The sequence below is a fragment of the Chelonoidis abingdonii genome, chromosome 13, assembly GCF_003597395.2.
Source record: "Chelonoidis abingdonii isolate Lonesome George chromosome 13, CheloAbing_2.0, whole genome shotgun sequence".
In the NCBI taxonomy this organism is placed as follows: Eukaryota; Metazoa; Chordata; order Testudines; family Testudinidae; genus Chelonoidis; species Chelonoidis abingdonii.
The window spans coordinates 26,417,434-26,423,433 of NC_133781.1; the positions used below are offsets into that span (position 1 = coordinate 26,417,434).

Genomic DNA, 6,000 nt, shown 5'->3' on the forward strand with positions numbered 1-6,000 from the left:
ATCAGGGCTGCATTGAAGTAGTCACTGAACACACACATAATAAGAGATAGCTCCTAACCTGAAGATCTAAATAGTAAAGACAAGCTTTAAGGGTAGGAGAAGATAGATACAGGGCACAGAGAAGCCAAGATCACACAGCAAATCATTAGCTGACTGGGAGTGAAACAGTCTACAGACTTCCCGCCCAGTACCCTAGCCACTACACCACACTGCTTGTCCTACCATGGTCAATATGAAACTACAGTCTTGTCCCTTAACAGTTTTCCCTCCCCACACCCATTCCCTTTCAGTTTTTCAGAAGGGTTTACAGTAGAACCTCAGAGTTACAAACACCAGAGGTACAAACGGATTGGTCAACCACATACCCTATTGGAACCAGAAGTACGCAATCAGGCAACAGCAGAGACCAAAAAAAAGCAAATACAGCACAGTACTGTGTTAAATGTAAACTACAAAAAAATAAAGGGAAAGTTAAAAAAAAATTGACAACTAAGGTAAGGAAACCATTCCTGTGCTCATTTCATTTAAATTAAGATGCTATAAAAGCAGCATTTTTCTTCTGCATATCAAAGTTTCAAAGCTGTATTAAAACAATGTTCAGTTGTAAACTTTTGAAAGAACCATCACATTTTGCTCAAAGTTAGGAGCATTTCAGAGTTACAAACAACCTCTAATCCCCAGGTGTTTGTAACTCGGAGGTTCTACTGTAATTTAATAAATGAAACGTAGTAGAGAGGTGTCACACTGAGGGTGCTGGATGAAAAGGGCAATGGAAACTGGATTAAACTAATTCAGAATAAGGCGCTCCAGAATTAACTAATTAACTCCATGTGTGTGGACACACTTATTCTGGAATAAGTGTGTTCACATGGAGTTAATTAGGAAGAGTTCATCAGGAATAGCTATTTCTGAATAACTTTCTGTATAGACAAGCACTTAAGGTCATAGGCTGCTAACGGCTCATGGAGATGTTTTGCTCAGGGCCTGTGTATCTGGAGCAGAAGGATCTGAATTCCACCATCCCTGCTGTCCCCAGGATATTTCAAGTGACTGTACTGCAGTGAGCACCACAGTGCCAGGCCAGAAGTTCCAGGTGGCCAAGGATTTGCTCCAGTATCAACTCAATGTTGCCCCTCGTGCATTACACAGATGAGTTGAGAAAATAGTTCCCTGTTCCTCTCAGATACACTTCAATGCACTACTAAACTCGGAGTTATGCCCATGCATCAGCCTGAAAGAACAGACCACAATCAATCATACATTTTTGATGCTGGAAAAAGAACTCTCGGGATATATCCACAATACAGATCCATTCCTGTTTAAAGGCATAACGGGGATGGACTACTGCCACTGGATTACTGTGCTGTTTGCCATGTGTGAACTCCCCACACTGTGCCTAATTGACCTTTGCTTATACAAAGAGGATTGACTGTAAAGCCATGTGGAGATAGGCTTTGGGATTACACAGCAATTCCCCTCAGAGCAGACATTTCCAAATTCCAACACCTTAACCCAGGAGTCAAATGCTGTTTGTGGCTCTAACGCCAAGCCCCTCATAAGACACGCTCCCAGTAGACTCTGTATGATGCCAGCACCCACTCGCAGTGCTCTAAACACCTGTTTAATTAAACTTTAAACACCTTCTCCATCAGAAATGCTTGCCCAATTCTGCTCCCTCACCCAGCCTTCCCTGCTCCTATTTGTAAAGAACACACTCCCAGCTCCAATTTTTGAGGCAGTAATGCACGCTTTCATCTTAATCTCAACATCATCCTGCTAATTTTATTCTTTTCTGGACCTGCAATTAATAACCACATATCGAGACAGGGTCACAAAGTGCTTTTACAAACATTACAGAGCTTGTTAACTCACTGAGACTTTATTTAAAAAAAAAAAAGTGGAGATGGAAAGTGTGTCTCCCTGCAGCCCACTCACACCCACCCCTGCACACTATTGCTCTTTTGCTACAAAAATCCTACCCCCAAAAGCTAAACAGCCTGGAAATTAACAGCCTCTGCCACAGAACCCTTCTTTGTTCAAGATTACTCCACACCACTGTAACATTGCCGCCTCGTGAAATTCACAAGGATATACGCAAAAGTCAAAAACAGGCAACATCATCAGCCAAACTGTTTGGTAGCAACACCTGAGGTCAGGTTACTGCGTTGCCTGTTGGGGATCTGGGATGGATTATAAATTAGATCAGAAATGAAAGTGAGTTTGTTGCTCAAAGCCAATTGCCCAGTGGACATTTGTTCATGTTCCAGGCCCAGAACTAGACCCGCTGGACATTTCTATCCTAAAAAACCAAGCAGGAGGATAAAAGCAAATAAACACAAAAATCATTCAGTCCAAAAAAGGGCATAAACCCTTTACTGGCTACTTTAATTGGTGCTGCTGGTGATTCCTTTAGAAAGCTGTTTGCCCTCAGTTTTAGCAGAGCTGTTGTGGTTACTCACAGCAGAAGTAGCAGCAGTGTGCGACCCGCATTTGCTTTCTGGATGCATTGCTACAGCATGTTGCTTCACACCCCTATGCCTGGAGCATGACAGCCCAGCTCCCTTGCACACAGTTAGCTTAGTGGTGTTATTTAATTCACAACCAACCTTGCGCAGTGTGAAGCCATTTCAGATGAGCATCAGTTGCACGGAGAAGCTACAAAGCTCATGCGTGGGGAAAATAATCCGTTGTCACATACGCCCCACACTGAGTACATTTCAGTAACAAGCTGATAGGCAGCCCACACGGGCACCGTCAAAGGCACTAGGATTGCTACCAAGACCAACAGCGTGGTGACATCAGCAGAAAATCCCCTACGCCCAGCTAGCACAAACACATACGTGGAGAATACGTGATTGGTGTGGGTGCCAGCTGATGGCAAAGCACTTGCATAGACTTGAACAATGAATGAAGACTTTATGTGGTATCTCAGCTTCTTATGGGCTTTGATCCTGCAAGGTGTTGAGCAGACACTTACCAAGTATCCTCAAGTCCCGCTGTCAGTGAGGTTAAAGGTACTCAGCACATGGGCAGAGACTGGGGGAGCACTGCCCCCTCAAACTGTATATCAGTCCTGGTGCAGGCAGCAGATTGCCCTTTCTGCACCAGGGCTATAGTGAGTGTCAGAGCCCTGGTCAACTGACTTGGACTCACAATACAGGGCTAAAAATAGCAGTGTAGATGTTCTTGCTCGGGCTCGAGCCCGGGCTCTGGGACCCTTTGCCCTCCCCCAGGTTTCAGAGACTGGATTCCAGCCTAAGCGGGAATGTCTCCACTGCTGTTTTTAACCCTGTAGAGCAAGCCCAAGTCAGCTGACCCCTAACTGCCGTAGGGTTTTCTTGCAGTCCCCTGACATACCCTGAGAGTCTTTCCATTGATTTCAGTAGATTTTGGATCAGCCCCATGTGAGGAGAATGGGAGTATCATCCAGCAGAACTGCCAGAAGCTGTGCTCAATATGTCTCAGATACTTATCACTGTGTTTTAAAAGAGCTAGCAGCACTTGCCAGGATAGCTGTAAATTAGCATGTACAGTAAAGCTAGGCATATAAGCCTCTGCACCTTCGAAGCCTCAAGGAAACTTCACTGTCATCTCTATATTGGTACAATAGTGGTCTGATTCAGACTGGTACGGAGCATTCTCACCTCCAGCTGAAGCCAATGACACCGCTCTGCATATGCAGGATGGAACCACTGATAGCAAGCTTTCCAAACACTGAAACAGCTACCACTAAAGGTCTGTCTTACGTCATTTAAAAATGTGTACTCCATATTCGGACCCCCATGTGATAATAACGGGCTAGATTCTGCCACCGTTGCTTATGTTGCATAGCACTATAGTCACGACTAGCCTCATGGATAATGATGCATGGCCATACATAGCCCAGTATAATAATACTGTATTCTCCTATTCATCCAAAACCCTGTTATGCAAACCTCTGCATTATCTATATCCCATCTTTCTCCCCTGTGCAGCTTATGCTGGGAGACAAGGAAGCGATTCGGACAATGCAGTGGCTTGGATATAGAGCAGAGACCCCCAAGCCAGGAGTGGGAGGAGGAGGAGGAGCCCCTGGCCAGGGAGCAGGCCACCCTGCTGCTGAATGGTTCCTACAGCACAATGAGCCGCCTGCAGCCCCGCTGTCACAAGACTGAATGAGCAGGGCAGAGCAAAGACCCCTGGCCAGGACTGCAAGGAGGAGGACCTCGCTACAGGGGAAGTCACCCCGCTACTGAATGGCTCCTGCCTTCTTTATTAGCCTAACTCTCAAATTATCTAAACAAAACTCATGTTCCCCCTGCTAACCAGATAATCAGGAGTGTACTGGCATTCACTGCACCTATATAGACCCTTCCGTTTTAGAATCTCAATGCACTTTGCAAAGGTTGATAAGCAGCATCACTCCCATCTAGCAGCTAGCGTAATCAAATGCTGTGCATTTGGTTTTGTTTTCATATATAGGCCAATTCTCTGTACCTTCCCATCACCTTCAGTAGAATTTCACAGAGTACAAATCAACCCCAAAGTTGGCCCACTATTTTTTCTTCTTGACAGGACAGAGCTGCTCTGCCAAAGCCACTAGAAACAAACAGCCCCAAAGGAAGTATTGTGTGTACCTTCTTCAGCGTGAAAAGTGCAAGTGTTAGTTGCTATAGGACTCACATTATGAGACTGCGTAAATTCACACTCCATCTCATCTCACCTTTAAATTTGTGTTCCCACCATCTCGTCTTGTTTGGGTGTTTACATACATGCTCTGCCAAAAGAGTTGATGTATATACGTTTGTTTGTTTTTTTGCTGCCCCTGATTGTTTTGGAGAGTTACCTATATCACAAACCTGAACCAGACAGCTGTACTTGTCACTGGAAATTCAGCTAATTCCATTCAACCGGATAAGCCACAGACAAGACAGACAGACTACTCATGGGAGAAAAGCTGGATTAATACCTATCCTGTTTAAAATCTTTTCAAATAATGGTTGTATTAAAATGCTTTTAAAGGATGTTGAAAAAAATAGAAAAACACTTGATAAAATCATACATTTCATCAAACCATAGGTTTTCATCATCATGCTCTGTAAATGTCTAACAATTATAAATACACACGCCTTCCAAAATGCTGTACGGCAGCCAGATCACAAACCTTTTGGCATGATGTACCTTTGAAAATCTACATTGGCTATATGACATATGTAGCAAAGAGTGACTCCTGGGAGGGAAAATACACCATATCATGGCTCAAAGCAGAATTAGGGAATCGAACTCTTAGGATAATGATTTTTATCCCAGTGAATGATATAGTTAGAATGGCCCTCAGGGGGAAAAAACAACAACTTTCCAATCGGAGGCATAGTATAAAATTGCATGATTAGCGGAATTAATGTTTTTTTGTGGCTGTTTTTAATATATATATTAAGCACCCCCTCCTGCTTAGTTTTAAAACAATGCCTCTATGACTCCCATCATGCAAAAGTGCCATGTAACAGGTTGCCTTCCTCTGGAGCCTGCAGAAAACAAGGACACTTGCCTCGAATCCTTCAGTAACAACAGAGCAGGAAAAAGAGAACTAAAAAGGATTTTGAAACACTTAATAACCAATAAGTCACACAAGCGCCCCTGAAGACTTTTAATTCAACAAACGATCATAAATCATATGTAATAACAAAATGCCTCTTAACACTGCACCCATCCTACTGCCCGCTTGATTAGCCATACAGGCAGCAAATATTTTACAGATGTGTTTAGGGGTCCTAAACAGGGGTTTGCAATAGATAGTGATGGTCATGCTATCAGGCAGAATTGCTTTATTTTTTTCAAGACCATGTTACCTTCTTCAGGAATGCCATTCTTGGCCTGTAATGCTGCCCTTGGTCCACCCGTTTGACAGTCATCGTGCCCCACTGAGTCAAGGCAACAGCCACAAAGGAAGCAAACTAAAGACAACAAAACAATTAAAAGCCAGGTTTCTACTCAGTTACAGGGAAGCTGCTGCTGCTGCTG

General features: G+C 43.8%; 1 protein-coding gene across 1 annotated transcript in view; it reads right to left on the reverse strand.

Annotated features, from left to right (window-relative positions):
- The window catches only part of RGS9 (regulator of G protein signaling 9), a 69,318-nt gene extending 63,318 nt beyond the window's left edge, over positions 1-6,000 (reverse strand). Inside the window, exon 1 of the mRNA XM_032776366.1 lies at positions 5,829-6,000. Coding sequence (XP_032632257.1) covers positions 5,829-5,891 — 63 coding nt within the window. The 5' untranslated portion in view covers positions 5,892-6,000. The remainder of the gene's footprint in view (positions 1-5,828) is intronic.